Source organism: Canariomyces notabilis (assembly GCF_033297395.1).
Source record: "Canariomyces notabilis strain CBS 508.74 unplaced genomic scaffold N656scaffold_17, whole genome shotgun sequence".
Taxonomy (NCBI): Eukaryota; Fungi; Ascomycota; class Sordariomycetes; order Sordariales; family Chaetomiaceae; genus Canariomyces; species Canariomyces notabilis.
The window spans coordinates 460,155-476,565 of NW_027041839.1; the positions used below are offsets into that span (position 1 = coordinate 460,155).

The 16,411-nt window shown below is 54.7% G+C and overlaps 6 protein-coding genes across 6 annotated transcripts; 4 read left to right on the forward strand and 2 right to left on the reverse strand.

Annotated features, from left to right (window-relative positions):
* Positions 1 to 1,126: 1,126 nt before the first annotated feature.
* On the reverse strand, positions 1,127 to 3,928 carry N656DRAFT_781296 (uncharacterized protein). The gene has a single exon (XM_064815554.1). It carries the CDS (start codon positions 3,649 to 3,651, stop codon positions 1,537 to 1,539), a length of 2,115 nt encoding a protein of 704 aa, XP_064668547.1. The 5' UTR covers positions 3,652 to 3,928; the 3' UTR covers positions 1,127 to 1,536.
* Positions 3,929 to 4,092: 164 nt separating this feature from the next.
* On the forward strand, positions 4,093 to 7,234 carry N656DRAFT_781297 (DUF21-domain-containing protein). The gene is made up of 4 exons (XM_064815555.1): positions 4,093 to 4,646; positions 4,700 to 4,926; positions 4,987 to 5,656; positions 5,709 to 7,234. The coding sequence occupies exons 1-4, from the start codon at positions 4,390 to 4,392 to the stop codon at positions 6,895 to 6,897; spliced, it is 2,343 nt and encodes a 780-aa protein (XP_064668548.1). The 5' UTR covers positions 4,093 to 4,389; the 3' UTR covers positions 6,898 to 7,234.
* Positions 7,235 to 7,391: 157 nt separating this feature from the next.
* Positions 7,392 to 9,636, forward strand: N656DRAFT_781298 (glyoxalase I). The gene is made up of 6 exons (XM_064815556.1): positions 7,392 to 7,723; positions 7,862 to 7,931; positions 8,043 to 8,095; positions 8,148 to 8,584; positions 8,650 to 8,926; positions 8,980 to 9,636. Exons 1-6 carry the CDS (start codon positions 7,639 to 7,641, stop codon positions 9,153 to 9,155), a joined length of 1,098 nt encoding a protein of 365 aa, XP_064668549.1. The 5' UTR covers positions 7,392 to 7,638; the 3' UTR covers positions 9,156 to 9,636.
* Positions 9,637 to 9,960: 324 nt separating this feature from the next.
* Positions 9,961 to 12,086, forward strand: N656DRAFT_188952 (phosphoglycerate dehydrogenase). The gene is made up of 2 exons (XM_064808818.1): positions 9,961 to 11,184; positions 11,262 to 12,086. The coding sequence occupies exons 1-2, from the start codon at positions 10,130 to 10,132 to the stop codon at positions 11,968 to 11,970; spliced, it is 1,764 nt and encodes a 587-aa protein (XP_064668550.1). The 5' UTR covers positions 9,961 to 10,129; the 3' UTR covers positions 11,971 to 12,086.
* Positions 12,087 to 13,564: 1,478 nt separating this feature from the next.
* N656DRAFT_769878 (uncharacterized protein) lies at positions 13,565 to 14,347 on the forward strand (the record flags this gene model as incomplete). Its single annotated transcript, XM_064813734.1, has 4 exons — positions 13,565 to 13,577; positions 13,718 to 13,912; positions 13,978 to 14,076; positions 14,130 to 14,347. The coding sequence occupies 4 exons, from the start codon at positions 13,565 to 13,567 to the stop codon at positions 14,345 to 14,347; spliced, it is 525 nt and encodes a 174-aa protein (XP_064668551.1).
* Positions 14,348 to 14,734: 387 nt separating this feature from the next.
* N656DRAFT_735076 (uncharacterized protein) lies at positions 14,735 to 16,252 on the reverse strand. The gene is made up of 3 exons (XM_064812708.1): positions 15,721 to 16,252; positions 15,492 to 15,661; positions 14,735 to 15,393 (listed from the first exon to the last, which is right to left on the reverse strand). Exons 1-3 carry the CDS (start codon positions 16,157 to 16,159, stop codon positions 14,749 to 14,751), a joined length of 1,254 nt encoding a protein of 417 aa, XP_064668552.1. The 5' UTR covers positions 16,160 to 16,252; the 3' UTR covers positions 14,735 to 14,748.
* Between the last annotated feature and the right edge of the window lie 159 nt (positions 16,253 to 16,411).

Consider the following 16,411-nt stretch of genomic DNA (forward strand, 5'->3'; position numbering starts at 1 on the left):
GAGCTAAGAAGCGGCTCGAAAGAGCAATCGAGAAAGCATATGAAGACGAATTGGCCTTTCCAGCTACCCCACGACAGTGTATCCGGCAAAAGGGTGCATAAATAATAGCTTGGAAAGGCATTCGAAGGCAAGATGAAACTCACCTGCACGTTGAGCTAGCTACTCCTTTTTCCCTGGTAGAGCTGATAGCCGAACAATCGCTATTGTCAAAGCCGACCGGTTGCACAAAGCAAGAAGCTTCGCAAAAGGACACTAAAACCGCCGGAAGATGCTTGGGAATTGCTCTGCAAATTGTTCGCAACGTCAAGCACAAAGGCCACTCTACAGCATACCGGCCCCGGTGCTGATGAGAAAAAAGGGAGGGAGGTTCAGCTGCGCCGAAGAATGAAGAAAAGAGGAGCTCGGGGCACCGAGATAGGACAAGGCGCGGGCCTAGCGCGTGGACCTGGACGACTTTCCATGAGCGAAAAGGAAAGGCCTAGTCGGGGGTTCTGCAGGAAACGCCTGGTGGGGCGTGCAACAGGGGATTGCCAATGTTCACACTTCACAGCGCCAACAGTGTCGCTGTAACACTGCACTGCAAGCCTGCCACGTCGTGTAGTCCAATGCATTTGCCTCTTCTCGTCATGTTGCATCCAGCATCCAGTGACATTGTCTGCTTCATCGCCCTGCATCCCAACGCCGGGAATTGCTAAGGCGGTTCGTGTCGATTCGCCAGCGGCGTTTCAACGACCGCCAATGCTCGGCCATCCCAGAAGCCGTTTTATGCTTTCTATTCGCTAGCACCCGCTGTCAGATCCTTAAAACGTTACACACCTGCTTGATTATGCATGGAGGAGCTGCCCTTGTTGGCGATGTTTGACTCTGAGCGAACATCAAGGTATCCGTACCTGTGTATGTATTGTACTGTACATGACTCGGCAGGCCCAGCTGGACGGATGTGTCTGGGCTTATCCGTATTCCTTACGCAGATAACTTGTAGTTTGGTTTCACAGATATATGGGATGAATCCGATCATGGCAACCAGATATTCTCGGAAGCCCATCTCACCTTGCGTCGGTCTAGAACCATAGGGTAGTTGGAACACTCGACAACCTGGAAAGAGGGAGAGCAATATGCATTGTGGCGCCTCATATAAGCAGCGAGAATTAGACTTCCCATCTTAGATCTTGCCTTGCCTCCAGCGCCTCTAATGAATGAATGCACGAAAGGCGGGTGCATGATGCAAGGGGCAGAACGGCCTCAAGCAAGGTACCATCTACCTCTGCGTGGTAATGTGTCGCTTTCCCGTTGGCAGGTGATTGACCATCTCCCAAAAAGCAATCAGAAGCATGCCGTTCTCGGGTAATAAGAACACTATCGTTTCAATCAGCTCAGCAACTTGCATTCGAATTTAGCAACTCGCTAGGGAAGAACTAGGGGTATCTCTGTCGCTGTAACCGGTGAAAGAAAGCTAATCGATGACAACAACGTAGCGGGTGCCTTTGCCAAACCAGAATCCGTCCCCGGTCTCCGGCATCCAAAAGTAACATGGATTCAGTGCAACGAAGGCCGGTATCGTCCCGTCCTCTTCAGCCATTCTTCCATTCTGAGCAACTCGTCCCGTGTACGATCAAGAGTTTCGGTGCATTCCGAGAGATAGTATGGATTCCTGTCCGGGCGCTGCAACTCCTTGAGGAACCAGTCTATCTCGTCTTCGGTCCACGGTAGACTGCCGAGTTCCGGGGAAGGTGGTGCACGCTGGCGCTGGAGAGGAGCTGGGGGCTGTATGCTCAATGAGCTTGATGATCGAGGTAAAGTCGCAGAGCGACGATCCAAGCCCTGGGTACCAGCCCTTGCTCGTCCACCGTTACTTGTGATGCGGCTGTTGTGGACCTGGCTTGCTGGCAGAGTGAGACGCTCAGGGTTTTGCGTGTCCTTGTACCACATCTCTGCGAGCGGGCCAGGTTGGCTTAGGACCCGCTGGACTGACAGTACACAAAGCTGAAACTGTCTGTCGGATTGTTCGCGTTCTCTCATCTCCAACTCTTGTTTCGCCTTTTTTATAGCTTCGTCTTTTTCCTTCTTCATTTTCCGATCGCGGTTCCTGTCGACCTGCTCGTTGAAGTCGTCCACCACTGAGCGAAGGTGCTCCCGCCACTTCCCGAGCATTGTCTTAAACTTGTCGTGAGACCTCGACAAGGTCGGGCCGCCTTGACCAGTCGCCTGCTGGGCGGGGGGAGGTTGTAGCTTGCCCTGAAGGCTATAAAGACGGGCCATCCACCCTGTTATCCACAATAGGTATTGGACTGTGGACCAGGTGAAGACGCCGATTGCCGGCAGTCGAAGACTATCCTCATCATGATCTTCAGTGCTCCCAATGACAAACGAGCTGCGAAGAACCAGAACAACCATCGGCAGGATGCAAGACGATAGGTCCTCGCTAAGTGCCGTGCGGAAAGATTCGTCACGCGTTACCTGGGCGGTATCACAAATACTTGTAACCATTTCTTCAACGCTGGTCAGGGCCTCGTTCAAGACGTCCGCGCGTTCGTCAAGGAATCTGCTTTGCGTAGAGAGATCGACGGCCATAGGTACTTCATCCAGCCTATCTTTGAGGTGACCTAGCAACTCGAGGCACATTTTACCAACGTCTGTTCGAGCCGGCCCTATTGTACCAGAAGCGGGGGCAGTTGATTCCTGCATGTTTCTGACATGATGGCTATCCACCTTCAAGGTGCGGAGAGGGCTGACACTGTGTATCTGAATTTTGACAACTTTCTGGTTTTCTGATGGTGTACGGTCTTGCTCGCCAAGAGACAATGGGGCATCATGACGATCGAGAGCAGCAGTTTCCTCTTGAATCGAAGAAACCCTAGTGACATTCTTTGAGGACGGGACCTTGCCGGCAGGGTTTTCAACCTTATTGGTCCGGCTTCGCAACGCCGGGGCATTTCGCGTCGACTTATGGCGGGCGAGGACAGGGGAATGCGGCATTGGGTCGTCGGGTATCTCGTAAACGTCGGAGTCCGGCTGCGATGAAGGGAATTCCGTTGCTGAAGACCCTAATACTGGACTTCCCAAGCGTACAGTTGGATTGTCAAACTCGCGGTGAAGCTCCTCGTTGTCCTCCTCGGTTGCCCAAACTCTATCATCAGCTAGTCCGAAGACTTCCCTGGAGTTAACGTGACGATTCAAAGGCTTAGTGCGGAGATGGCGCTGGGTCTTCGCCCCGGTCGAAGTTTTGGAACGCACTACCGGCTTCGCGCCGGACGTGCCAAGAACGACTGCAATGTCCCTCCCTCTTCTCGTACGTGGCACGTTACCACTAAATGCAGCATCCATCACGTCAATGACAGCGTCGACATCATGCGCCTCGTCCACATCCTCGCCGCCGAGCTCGATTGAGTCTTTGATCGATTCCGTAGGTCCGTCGAAGAACTCGCGTAGCCCCTTCATTGTCCGTGCATCCGAGGTGCCGCTACCATCCCTCTTCCTCTTTGCGGCAATACGGCCAGTCCCTGTAGGTTCTCTGGTTTGGCGATGCGTAGCAGGAGATCTGGAGGTAGATTTCCCACGGTGAACGGGCCTTGAAGGGATGTCGCTCTCGGCCCATCTACTGTCGTCATCTTCTCGGCTAAGCGCATGGGATGCGCTCCTAGTAATGACCATAGCTAACGGTGAAGTCGAGGGTAGGCAAGCCAAGGCAGCTTCTTTCGATAACAAAGTTTGAGAAACCTTGGCCTAGATGCAAGGTATGTAGACATGGAGAGAAACAGGGAAGAACTACTTCGTATCGCGGAGATACAAAGGTCGTTTGTCTTTTCGGCGCCCAACTTCCAGAGCGCGCCGATACCTGAACGTGTCTTGGTCGTGACGTGAAGCGAGTGGGTTGAGTGCACTCGGTAGGTATTCGGTACATGTAACCAGGGTAACATACGGTAAGCTGCTTGGTGGAACCTGCCCGGTGTCGCGAGTCTCGCGACACAGTCTCCAGTTATCGGGCGGTACGGTCGCAGTGGGTGGGTCTCGTTGTGCCGCAGCAGCGGGAAGCCGCCTCTTGGCCAACGCCGATGCATCGGCCGTGTGCACTGTGTAACTTGACGTGGCGTTCGCGAATCTCCATGGCCTGGGAGAGATCGTCATAGGTGTTGGCACTTGGCACATGGGCAGTCGTACGAAAATACGGTCCCCACCACACAGTCAAGATAATTCTCGATTTCTTCGACGTTGAATTAAGGTGTCCAGAGGCGCTCACTCCTCAGGTCACTGATGCACCTCCTCAGCCCTGCCTCCTTATATCCAGTCAATGTTACAATGAACTAGCGACAAGTTCGAGCGGACCCGCAGATCCGGTTGACGCTTCTAACCAAGAACTTCAGTGGCGCGCTGCCTACGTAACCGACAACAATGAAGGCCAGTCCGGTGCTTACCACCCGCAGCACACTGACACATTCCAATGGTGTCCATGCCGTGCGCTCCGTCATTCTTGGGCTCGCGCGGGCCTTTTCCCTAACCTTTTCGACGGCCGATGCAGCGCCGCTGAGCGCTTGGGAACTGTATCGCCATGACGAGCCCGAGGCCGAAGGTGCGAGTCTCTGGGTTCTCTACGCGACCGCCGCGCTCCTCGTTCTTCTAGGCGGCGCGTTTGCTGGTCTGACCATTGCGTGAGGAATGCCAACGTCGTGGCCTGCTGCATTGCGGCTAACCCTCGTGTTAGGTTGATGGGCCAGGATGGAATCTATCTTCAAGTTATGGCAGGAGACCCTAGTGAGCCGCAACAAAAGAATGCCAAAAGAGTCCATGAACTGCTTAAAAAGGGCAAGCACTGGGTGTTGGTCACGTTGCTACTGGCCAATGTAATCGTCAACGAAACCCTCCCCGTCGTCCTCGACCGAACTCTTGGCGGCGGTGTTGCTGCCGTAGTGGGCTCGACTTTTCTGATCGGTGGGTATCGCCTCCCAATTGCTCCCCTGTAATAGAAACACCTGACGTCTTTGGGGCCAGTGATATTCGGCGAGGTCCTCCCTCAATCCATCTGTGTGCGGTACGGTCTCCCAATCGGCGGCTACATGTCCAAACCGGTCCTCGTCCTCATGTATCTGTTGGCACCTATTGCCTGGCCGACAGCGAAGCTGCTCGACAAGCTCCTTGGAGAAGATCATGGCACGGTCTACAAAAAGAGTGGACTAAAGACTCTCGTCACCCTGCACAAGAGCCTCGGAGAGGTGTCTCAGCGGCTGAACCAGGACGAGGTCACAATCATCAGCGCGGTCCTGGACTTGAAGGAAAAGCCGGTCGCGAATGTGATGACTCCAATGGCCGACGTTTTCGTCATGTCCGAGGACACTGTTCTGGACGAAGAGACAATGGACATGATTCTGACTGCAGGCTACTCGAGAATCCCGATTCACGAAACCGGCAACCCGACCAACTTTGTTGGCATGCTACTGGTCAAAATCTTGATCACTTACGATCCCGAGGACTGCAAACTTGTCCGGGATTTCCCACTGGCCACGCTTCCAGAAACCCGCCCGGAGACCAGTTGCTTGGACATTGTGAACTTCTTCCAGGAGGGCAAATCCCACATGGTGCTCGTTTCAGAATACCCGGGGGAGGACCATGGAGCCCTTGGTGTCGTCACTCTTGAGGATGTTATTGAAGAGCTCATTGGAGAGTATGTTCCCTGATGTGTTCAAGGACAATCGCCGGTGCTGACTTGGCGTTAGGGAAATCATCGACGAGTCGGACGTCTATATCGATGTCCATAAGGCTATCCGCCGCCTCACGCCGGCCCCAAAGGTAAGGGTCCAACGCAAACAGTCAGAAGACCCAGCCGGCAGGGCTGGTGATTATGGACCGGATCCAGACGTTGTCGACGCCTCAAGTAACCATACGCGCCGAGCGAATGAAACCCCTGGCACGCCAAGCCACGACGCATCTATTCTCTCCAGCAGCCCGAAGACGGCAACACTCATAATGCGGAGAAGCTCGGCCGGTGTGGACGGCCAGTTCTTCAGGACGACCGTTCCCGTACGGGGCAACTTTGAAGACATCAGGGAGCACCTCAAACATCTGGGTCCTTCTAACCGGGCAAATAATCCTAAAAAGACACAGTCAACTACCATCAAAGTCAAGCCTGGGACCGGCACACATCAGGCGCCACCACGCGCTGCCTCCGCATCTGAACCAATAATTCAGGAGTCACAGTTGGCGGAGCATGAGGAGGAAGAGGGGGATGAGACCACAAGGCTGCTTAGGCCGGAAGCCACCAGTAAAGACGGATTACAGGTGCCAGGGAAGAGTTACGGGTCTGTCAGCCCAGTCCTGACGGTGCAGATGGCATCACAAGGCAATGGGGTGTTCCCACTGGCGCTAAACAAGCCCGATCAAGCGGAACAGGCGGTGCAGGTTTTGGCCAAAACTAACCAGATGGAACCAAGCGATGTCGCAGCAGCGTCTGCTGCCGGTCATCAACGCGGTAGCTCAAGCGGCGAGAGCGGACACAGTCTTTGGGCAGAACAAAACAATCATGGCGGCACCCACAACAACGGCCGCGGCTTGCAGCGGCCGAATGTGCGCAGCGGGAGCATCACGGAGAATGTTATCGAGTCCCGCGGGCTGCGTAAGGTGGTGCTCGAGACCACCAGCTCCAACGATGACGACGACTTTGCGGTTGGCCCGGCCTCGCCCGAGCAGCAGCCCAAGCCGTTAGGCAAGTCCTTTACTGGATTTTTCGCCAGGGATGAGGCTTCAAAAGATCGGGCTGGGGAGTCTGAGGATGAGGAAGCGCTGGGCTCTGGCCGGGATGAAGGCGACAGTTCTAAGGAGGCTGCCGCCCCCGCGGTGAGCGGCACCGGAGGCGGCGGCGGGGGCAAGAAGAAGAACAGGCGCAGAAAACGCAAGGGAGGCAAATAAGTTGCTTCTTTCCAGAGGTTGTCTTGGACTAATTTTGTAAAAGTATGACATGGGCCTGGTGAACTGGGCTGGTAGACGTGATTCTGGTTATGTCCTTGTACCCGGGCAGCAGGGATTTGGGATGGTATTAGGGGGCATTACAGGCTGGGGATTGGTGTGGTTAATAGGAGCATGCAGTTTTGCGATGAATTGGAAGAGGCTCTTGAGGGGCTGAAGGTGGCATGTATTATACATTTTCATGCTTTAATGGTGTTCTGGTTATGGACGGAATTTAATTATCATACCTTATGTGGTTCTCCGATATCAGTGATAGCAAATGCCTTGGTGATGGACGTACTGATAATGGATCCGTATACCAGCTCTCTGAGGTAGTGTCCAGTACCTTAGGTGTAGAGCAAGAGCTGCCCCTGAGGTGGAGATTGACGTCACGGCTCACGATGGGTGGGGGGATGCCAGTGAGGCCCAAGCTCCTAGCTACCCCTCTGCTGTAACGACGGGATACGAAGATGATGATTATCAGGGAGGTACTGTTACCAATGGGAAAGACCCGCCCAGGGAAGGAATTCCAAATCATTCTAGAGGCAGTGTAGATATCTGAATGCAGCGCTCGGTAATCCTCGACTGCCGTCTCCACCAGATGAAATAGCTTCAATCAACCCCACTCGCCTCATCAACCAGCAGTAAAACGGTTTCCGACAGCCCCCGACTTGACGCACCTGAGATCAAATTCTCATCTCACACATGAGCTACTCCGTCCGCGCCTCGCAGAGACTGAGACTGCTCTTGCCATCTTTGCAGAAGAAGCCAACGTTTGATCTTCGTTTAGGTATGTTGGATCAATCATCATCACTAATCTACTGGGAAAGACAAGGAGCGGGGAAAAGACGGGAAAAGAAAGCAAAAACAAGGGGAAAGGGGGAAAGGAGAATCATCAATCTCACCAGGCATCTGCTGACTGTTGAAGTGCCTACACGACTGTTTGCGACTATGGCGTCGACGACGGATACCAAGAACTACAAGTTCAACCACTCCATGTAAGTTGGACGAACCTTGGATTGTCATCGGTTCCAACGGTTGACTGATGTTTCTTGGCGGCAGGAGTAAGTAATGCAGGGGATGTCTTTACTCTTGACTTCCCAGGATAGTATCATGGTTGACAATGTATACAAAGTCCGCGTCAAGGATCCCAAGGAGTCAGGTCGGTGTCCGGAAAATCACTTCACCTCCACTCGCATACTCACATCACTCAGTCAAGTTCTACTCGTTCCTGGGCATGTCGGTCATCAAAAAGCTGGAGTTCCCAGAGGCCAAGTTCGATCTCTACTTTCTCGGCTACGACTCGCCCAAGGCCGTGTCGGGCGGCAATAACGTGTGGGACCGCGAGGGCCTCATTGAGCTGACGCACAACTACGGCACCGAGAACGACCCAAATTACAAGATCAACAATGGCAACGTCGAGCCCTACCGCGGATTTGGGCACACGTGTATCAGCGTCGACAACATCCAGGCCGCCTGCCGGCGCCTAGAGGAAGCTGGCTACAAGTTTCAGAAGAAATTGACAGACGGCCGCATGCGCCATATTGCCTTTGCCCTGGACCCGGACGGGTACTGGGTCGAGATCATCGGGCAGAAGCCGGTCGAGGAGACGGAGAGCATCAAGGAGACGGATGTGCAGACGTATCGGATGGTAAGCTACCCTTTTGTCTCACATCATTCGCAGAACCTGGCCTGCGATACTGACAATGGCGGCAGAACCACACCATGATCCGCGTCAAGGACGCGGAGAAGTCGCTCAAGTTCTACCAGGAGGTTCTGGGCATGTCGCTGTTCCGGAAGCACGAGAACGAGGCGGCCGGCTTCAACCTCTACTTCCTGGGCTATCCCGGAGAGAAAGGAGTCCCGGCCGAGGGCCAGGGCACCGCTGACCGCGAGGGTCTGCTCGAATTGACGTGGAACTACGGCACCGAGAAGGACGAAAACTTTAGCTATCACGATGGAAACAAGGGCCCCCAGGGCTTTGGACATATCTGTGAGTGTTTGGTGTGGAAATACGTACCCAGAGATTGCTGATATCTTTTTCAGGCATCTCGGTCGACAACCTTGAGGCGGCCTGCGCCCGTCTTGAGTCGCTCAACGTCAACTGGAAGAAAAGGCTGACGGATGGGCGGATGAAGAATGTTGCGTTTGTTTTGGACCCTGACGGATACTGGGTCGAGATCGTACAAAACGAGCGGTTCACAGGCCAGGCCAACTTTTAGTCGCCCGGATTTCCCGTGTCCGGTGTACTGTACGTGTACGCACTTCTTTCGGGGATACTATGAGTACGTGGCGTCCAATGTCAACATCCTTAATGCGGATCGCCAGTCAGGAGTCTCTACCATAAGCATCGGGACAGCAGGAGACGAGTGCGTGATGTGGACGATGCGAGGCTTACCGTGTAAGCTCCTCTGGTGGCCAACCAAGCAATGCATCCAATGCATCGGCTGGCAAGCTGGAGCATCCGATTGAAGCAGCATCAATTGCTCGCATTAGTCAAACGTGGGGGAATGAGGGGTTGGAGTCGGGAGGCGCATGCTTCATGCAGGACAAAGGCTCAATAAAGCAAACGTATGGGTTCTTATTGGGACGTGATCGCTCCTTGGTCAGTCACCCGTGAGAAGCTATGACAAGTCTTGGTGTATAATCGAGTTGTATGCCGATGGCCGGAAAGGGACGAGAATGGATGGCAATAGGTCACGATCACGGGCCAATGCCCAGAAGGTATGTCATCCTGTCGTCTCACATCGGATGAAGGCAGCAACGCCAATTACCCCCGCCCTTTCTCCAAGTGCCCCTCTCCGGGGAGATGTCTACTATGCTTGGCGTGAGCCTGCAGTTTGCACATTGACAGCATGACAGCTTGTCATCCCGCAGCCGTCGTGGTCCAAGAGGGCGGACGGGCTCGAGACGGATCCTCTACCGGTTGCTTCAGGAAGAGGGAGCTTTGACGGGTCCCGGCTACGCACGTACGCACCGTAGCACTAGCTTATAACACCGGGCTTTCTCCTTCACCCTAGCCCTTCCCCTTTAGTCCCCTTTCAGCGAGTCCTCGATCTTGCCCGTCCCATTCAAGCCCTTTGAAGTTTGAACCATCCGTTCAAACCACCCATCCACTTACCTCAAAGCCCCAGCAAAACACATCACTACCTCCCACCCACTAACCCAGCCCTGAGACAAGAGAAGAAGAACCAAAATGTCGCCCTCAGCTACCTCCCCCTCCCCCTCCCCAGCATCACCATCCACCCCACGCATCCTCGTGCCTGAGAAGCTCTCCCCCGAAGGCCTGTCCCTGCTCCGCGGGGCGGGATTCTCAGTCGACAACCTAACCTCACCTCTCTCCAACGAGGACCTGATCCGCTCCATCGCCGAGTATGACGCGTTGATCGTGCGGTCCGAGACCAAAGTCACTGCTTCCGTGCTGGCGGCCGCTTCTCAGTTGCGTGTAGTTGCGCGTGCCGGGGTGGGGGTTGACAACATTGACGTCGACGCCGCCACGCGCCAGGGCATTGTGGTCGTCAACTCGCCCAGCGGTAACATCCTTGCTGCCGCGGAGCATACAATTGCGTTGTTGTTGGCTGTTGCTAGGAATGTGGGGCGCGCGGATGCGGGTATGAAGGCGGGCAAGTGGGAAAGGGGGAAGTTGGTGGGTGTGGAGGTTGGGAGGAAGGTATTGGGGGTTGTGGGGTTTGGGAAGGTCGGGATGAAGGTTGCGCGCATGGCGGTGGGGTTGGGGATGAGGGTTGTTGTGTTTGACCCGTATGCCAGCGAAGAGGTTGCGCAGAGGGAAGGGGTTGAGTTGAGGGACGGGTTGCCGGCGTTGTTGCCTGAGGTGGATTTCTTGACGGTGCATACCCCCCTGCTGGCGAGCACGCTCAATCTGCTTGGGGAGAAGGAGCTGAGGAGCATGAAGAAGACGGCGAGGGTGCTGAACGTGGCGAGGGGTGGTGTGTATAATGAGGAGGCGTTATTGAAGGCTTTGGATGAGGGTTGGATTGCTGGGGCTGGGTTGGATGTGTTCACCTCGGAGCCGCCGGCGGAAGGGTCCGTGGCGGCGAGGTTGGCGGCGCATCCAAAGGTGGTGAGCACGCCGCATCTCGGAGCGAGCACGGTCGAAGCGCAGGAGAATGTGTCGATGGACGTGTGCACACAGGTGGTGGAGATATTGAGAGGCGGACTCCCGACGGCGGCAGTCAATGCGCCGCTGATCCTGCCTGAGGAGTATAAAAGGTTACAGCCGTTTGTCCGTCTGTATGTGGTTCTCTTGGGCCTTCTATCTGTTGTTTTCAGCTTACTGACCGTGACTTACTTCCGCTTTCTCACCGCAGCATCGAGCGCATGGGCAGCCTCTACACACAGCACTTTGCGGGGGGACATGGGCGGGGCGGTATGCTCGGGGGGCGGCGGTTCGAGCTCGTCTACCACGGCGAGCTGGCGGGCATCAGCAACACGCGGCCGCTGTACGCAGCGCTGGTCAAGGGGCTGGTCAGCTCCATCAGCGAGGGTGGCGGGCGCGACGTCAACATTGTCAACGCCACTCTCATCGCCAAGGAGCGAGGCCTTGCCATTGACGAGAAGCATGTCCGCAACGGCGGCGCTGTGCCCACGTACGCGAGCGCCGTGACGTTGCGCAGCTTGCGCACCGACGAGGCGGTCCAGGCGGGAGAGCAGGTCATTGAGGGCTATGTGAGCGGCCGGGCCATCTTCATCTCCAAGCTGGATCGCTTCACGGCCAACTTCCACCCCGAAGGCACGCTGCTAATCCTGCACAACTACGACGAGCCGGGCAAGATTGGCAACGTCGGCATGGTGCTGGGCAAGCACGGCATCAACATCACGTTTATGCAGGTTGCTTCGCTGGAGAACGGGCTGACGGCGACGGCGACGGCGACCACTCAGGCTGCAGGAACCGGGAATGGCCATGCTGAGAAAGAAGCCTTGATGATTCTGGGCGTCGCCGGGGAGGTGACGGACGACGTGCTGGGGGAGCTGGGCCAGTCGGAGGGCATTTTGGATGTCAGTTTGCTAAGGCTGTAGGTCCAGGTGACTCTTGTGCGAGTCTTTTGATGCGTTCCATGTGTGAACTTCACGTTACTATACTCATTCTTAGCCCGGCTATGAATTGGTCTCTACCAACTTCAAGTTATGGTGCTTCGATAAGGTATACCTTAGCGTCGCCGACGTCTTCAACGAGCTGCTCCTGTCTTTGTGGGATACCTACCGGTGGTTATCGACATAAACTCCTGGAGATCCAGTGACTGGGCCCAACTACACAACTACAATGCCGGGGATCCCTTCGTCAAGGTCGAATCCGAACTTTGGAAGAATCCTCTTAAAGAAAGGTGATGGAACCAGGCCCCTCGTTTTGATCAAGGATCTCCACCTCGTAACCTTCCAGGCCATGATTCGTATTAGGGACGCGAGATGAGGGAAATACTGTATGGATCTGTACATCGGGGATGGTGGCAACCGTGGCATTGATCTCGAGTCGGAGGAGATACTTTGTAAGTTGCCTACATACCGTACCCTAGGGTAGCTTAGGGTAGTCATCCCGTAATTACGGAGGTAGATCAAGGCAGTTGAGATCAGCCGCCACGGGATAATTACACACAATGCTATGATCTGATATCTTCAGTTTGGTTCTGTGGGGCGCACTTGTCTTTACTTGGATCAGGAGTAAGATAAGTTACCATAGTTACATACTAGTCTGGTGGTTCTCAGCTTCTTAAGTTTGGCCTCTAGCTGACCTAAAATTAGATACTTCCTCGGCTACACTGTCAAATGTACCAGATTGCCCAAGATGAGTCCCAACAGTACTCCAAGCGGTTGGCACAACAGACAGAAGAAAGCTCGGACAACGAAAGATGAAAACTTAGCCGCCTCCAGTTGTGTTTAGACGATCCTGGTTGCGAGATGCTAGATGCAGAAGAGAATTAACCAACGTTAGTTAAGCGCAGCCTCACGGCGCATACGCACAGTGGAGACAGAGTAATAATGCATACACATACGGAGTACTCCGTACTCCGTACTCCGTACACACTGGTAATTACTTCGGAACCCTTCAAGTCCATAGAGTTCTCAAACTTCAAGTTCTCCTACTGCAAAACAACGAATACAGTCATTCTCAGCCATGGGTCCCATACTACCCAACATGACCGTGACGAAGCATGCCCGAGTCTGCTTTGCTTCCCTGCGTTCTGCACTTTGGAGATGCTGATCTTTGTCCTTATTAACCAAAGTTACCGTGGCATTCATCGTCTGTACGCGTACTGTACTGTACGAAGTCTCCCTCTGAACCCAAGAACACTGAGAACAGTAGGTAGGACACAGGGGCCAGGGGGTCGACAGACCAACCAGGGGTCCAGGGGTCGACGCCGAGAGTGCTGGGGGTTCGGACCCGCGTGTCACAATGTGACCACTTCGATTAATTCTGTTGGGAGTGTCGCAGAAAGTCTTCTTCTTCTTCTTTCCTTTGCTTTGCACTTGGTGTTTCATCCTCATTGCCATCACCAATAGACAACAGACAGAATCCAGTTTGGTGGAAGCGTCCTGCTCGAGCACTCGTCTCTCTTCCCTTCCAACGCCTCGCTGAGCAATTTGACCAATCTGTCCATTACTCCATACCGCAAAGATGCCTGGCATTCGTAAGTTTTGCCCTCGCGATCGCTGTCTTTGTTTTGTGGGAAAGCGCGAAACCAGAAGGACCTCACCGCCAATTGGGCGGCAATTGTCGACGGTGATCTTGCGCGTCAAATATTGGCGGGACTAACGCGACTCTATTCAGCGTTTGGCGCGCTCGACAACCTGAAGGGCAAGCTCAAGGCTGCCTTCAAGAAGCGAAACGAGAAGAAGGTTGCCGGCAAGACGGAGCCCGCAAAGACCGAACAAACTACCGCGACCACGACTGCCCCCGCCACTGAGGCTACCAAGACTGAGACGGCTGCTGCCCCTGCTGCTGTCGCTGCGCCTGCCCCAGCTGGTGAGTATCGTCACAACCACATGCTACCATCGGAGGCTTGGAACTGACGCGTTGTGCCATTCTAGCTGCTGCTGCTGCGACCGTGACCGCTGCTACTGCTGCCGCCCCGGCCGAGGCCCCTGCTGCCGAGCAGAAGAAGGAGGAGACCACTGCTGCTGCTCCTGGTTCGTGCTGAAATCTGCAATGACGCTTCATCTCATGCTAACTCCTTGGAAAGCTGCTGCGACCACTGAGACTCCCGTTGCGGCTCCTGCTGTGGCTCCTGCAGAGGCTGCTACCGCTGCCCCTGCTGCTACCCCTGCTCCCGCCGCTGAGGCCGCTGAGAAGACCGCAGCTCCCGCGGAGGCCCCTGCTGCAGAGGAGAAGAAGGAGGAGACGGCCGCTGCTCCCGCTCCTGCTGCCGCTGCCGCCGCCCCGGCTGCCGCGACGGCTTAAGTACTTGGCGACTCTATGATGTGGCAGCACTACGTCACAACCAGCCGACGGCTCACAGGGGAGGAAATGTCCAAGGGAGCTGGCGGCATGCTCTTTATTTTTTCACCGGGCGGTTTGCTCGCTGCGGATATGGGAATGATTCCGGAAGATACCAATTGTTGATTTGTTTTTTTTTTTTTTTTTTAAGGGGCGTGGCTGGCTTGCAGATGGTCCATACTCGATACCCATGCACTAATAATAAATAAAACGGTTCTCCAGCAGGAGCCTGCGTTACCAGTAGATTGATCGCCTTAGTGTACATGTACAACCTGCTGTAGTCGGGTATCCAAACAAATGTTGCAAAAAGCAGCATGTGCGACTCAAAGCCTCAAGCTATTACCCTAGGAGCCCCCAAAAAACCTTCACTCATCATCAGACTCATCATCATCCCCCGGGTCAGGCATCACTATCCTGTTGAGGTGCGTTACCTGTATTTTGTTAACACTCCCGTCAGCAAAATGGTATCGATAAGGCAAGAGGAAGCGAAAACCACTCACAAATCCAACCATGGCCCTCACAATCCTCATCACCTCCTCCTGACCCCCCTCCAGGGAAGTAAACACCTCATCATCAACCTTCTTCCCAATGGTAAAATTCCTCAACTTCAACAGCTCCATATCCTTATGCTCAGGCGCGAAACCCTTGGGGCGAGTCTTGAGCGCGCCCTCCTGGTTGGCCGCGGCGAACGCCTTGAGCACCGCCTCCTCCTCTACTTGGTCCTCCTCCTCGCCCTTCGTAGTCTTACCCTTACCCTTAGCTTTAGTCTTGGCCTTCGATTTGGCAGGGAGGTGTTCGGAAAGAAACATGTCGCGAAACGCGGGCTCACACAACACGCGCCGCCACCAGCGCGGCCGCTCGTCGATGCTGGCCCGCAGCTTGCCCAGCGCTTCCGCCGACGGGTGCCAAATCCCCCCGCCCACGAAGCTCTTCCCTGGCTCTACGTGGACGTAGTAGCATGCGTAGGGCCCCTTGCGGCCTGTGCGGGAGAAGGCGGCGGAGAAGTGCGGCTGTTTTGTGGTTTTTTTGGTGGCTGGTTAGTCATGAGTTCGCGGGATGCGAGGAGGATGGCCATGACTGGTAGGGGCTGGATAGGAGAGTAAAATACCTTGTAAGGCGTGGGGTCGTTGCTGAAGCGGATGTCACGGTAGATGCGGAAGTTAACGTCTTTGAAGGGGAGCTCAGGGATGGTCGGGTCCGCTTCAATGATCTTTTCTGTGAGGGTCATCACGTATGACTCCCAGTCCTTGAGTGCGCGCCGGTACTCGGCGTCGTGGGCTTTCGGAGTGGCAGAGAGGTTAGCTTTGGTGGGTGAAGTAGGGAGAGTGGGAGCATACCCTTCAGCCACGACCGCTTGTTGTTCGCCTTGAGGTCTGAGAGGAAGGCGAGTGTGTTTTTGTGCAGCCGGTCATCGGCGTAGTCAATGCCGCCCGTGTCGCGCATTTTGGGTAAGGGGATGAAGGTTACTCGGGGTGGTGCATCCTCATCGAACTCTTCTTCGCTGTCGGCCTTGTTGCCTGGTTTTTCAACCTCATCGGTGTAATCTTGTTCATCATCTTGGTCGACCTTGGCCTTCTTTGAAGGTCTCGCCTTGCTACGAGGAGTTCTAGACGAGCTCTTGGTTGCCGGAGCGTCAGAGTCAGAGTTTGGCTCAAAGTACTTGCTCTTCTGGGTTGATGAACTGAGCCGCCCCGATCGGCGGCGAGATGCAGGAAGATCGGCAGTTGCTGGTGCCTCTTGTGCAGTAGCAGCAGATTTACGCTTGCGGCCGGCCATAATGACGGATGGTTGAATGCAACTCTATTTGGATCGGTAGTGAACAATGGGCTGCAATTCCACGTCTGCTAACCTGGATGTTGAGCACTTGAGATCACTAGTTCACCCATGACGCGATTATGTATCCGGATTTGGCGTTTCCAGCGGCACGAAAGCACGTGATGCATTAAGTGGGCATCATGAATTCATTATGTCATCTTCTTACGGACTCCGAAGACACGGAATCCGAGCGGATACCTATTCCTTCTTGCA